This window comes from Amblyraja radiata, unplaced genomic scaffold (assembly GCF_010909765.2).
Source record: "Amblyraja radiata isolate CabotCenter1 unplaced genomic scaffold, sAmbRad1.1.pri S53, whole genome shotgun sequence".
Classification (NCBI taxonomy): Eukaryota; Metazoa; Chordata; class Chondrichthyes; order Rajiformes; family Rajidae; genus Amblyraja; species Amblyraja radiata.
The window spans coordinates 452478-453790 of NW_022630156.1; the positions used below are offsets into that span (position 1 = coordinate 452478).

Here is a 1313-nt window from a genome sequence, read left to right on the forward strand (position 1 = left end):
GGAGGGGCGGTGAGGAGGGAGTGATGCACTGGGGGAGGGGCGGTGAGGAGGGAATGATGCACTGGGGGAGGGGCGGTGAGGAGGGAGTGATGCACTGGGGGAGGGGCGGTGAGGAGGGAGTGATGCACTGGGGGAGGGGCGGTGAGGAGGGAGTGATGCACTGGGGGAGGGGCGGTGAGGAGGGAGGTTCTACCACTACGCCACGATGCTGTTCTTCTCCGCTCTGTTCACACCGGGTCCACAGCGCAGGATAAACGGTGTGGAAAGTCCAGTGAACTGACAGGGTGTTCACTGCTAAAGATTGTTCCTTCTCTCCTCAGCCGTGGTGTCGGTAAAGTGGAGAGCGGACAATCCCAGAGCTGTGACAGCGCAGAATGGTTTGTGTGCACGGATTCCGTGTCGCTACAGATACCCGTCGTATCTGAACAATAAACCACGGACTGGAATCTGGTTTAACAGTGAGTCGCGCGACAACAAAGGTCCTGTAGCCTTCCACTCCAGGGATCACAGTCTAGAATCAACAACGTTTCAGCATCGGACCCGGCTGTCAGGAATCCTGAAAGACAACGACTGTTCCCTGGTTATAGACAACGTCAAGCAGCAAGATGCAGGTCCTTATTTTTTCAGAGTTGAATTCGATGGGAGGAAAGTTTACAGCTTCCACCCTGTAACACAGCTCAGTGTTACTGGTAAGTGCTCTGTATAATTCACTCATTCACTCAACAGTTTCTCCCAGCTGTTATCAGGCAACTGAACCATCCTACCACAACCAGAGAGCAGTGTTGAACTACTGTCGACATCACTGGTGACCCATCGGACTATCCTTGATTGGACTTTGCTGGCTTTACCTTGCACTAAACGTTATTCCCTTATCACGTATCCATACACTGCAAATGGCTCGATTGCAATCATGTATAGTCTTTCTGCTGAGGCAGATAGTAGTTCAGGACCGCTCCCTGGTTGTGGTAGGATGATTCAGTTGCCTGATAACAGCTGGGAAGAAACTGTCCCTGAATCTGGAGGTGTGTGTTTTCACACTTCTATACCTTGTAAAAACATCCTTGCTCGTGTGGGACTGGGATTTCGATGTGAACCGATGTATCCAGTGATATTTAACTAACAGTATTTGTTTCTCTGTGTGTTAGATTTCACGGATAAACCCACGATATTCGCTGCTGAATTGGTGGCAGGAAAGCCTGTGAACATGACCTGCTCCTTCAGCACCACGTGTGATGGAACGGCCCCCACCTTAACCTGGGTCACCCCCGCTGATGAACCACCGTCAGCCTCACACAGCGTAACTCAGCAGGGTG

At 51.6% G+C, this 1313-nt stretch overlaps 1 protein-coding gene across 1 annotated transcript; it reads left to right on the forward strand.

Annotated features, from left to right (window-relative positions):
- Positions 1-205: 205 nt before the first annotated feature.
- On the forward strand, positions 206-1307 carry LOC116969470 (myeloid cell surface antigen CD33-like; the record flags this gene model as incomplete). Its single annotated transcript, XM_033016362.1, has 3 exons — positions 206-257; positions 321-689; positions 1146-1307. Coding segments are annotated over exons 1-3 (583 nt in total), but the record flags the coding sequence as incomplete, so codon positions are not given.
- Positions 1308-1313: the final 6 nt, after the last annotated feature.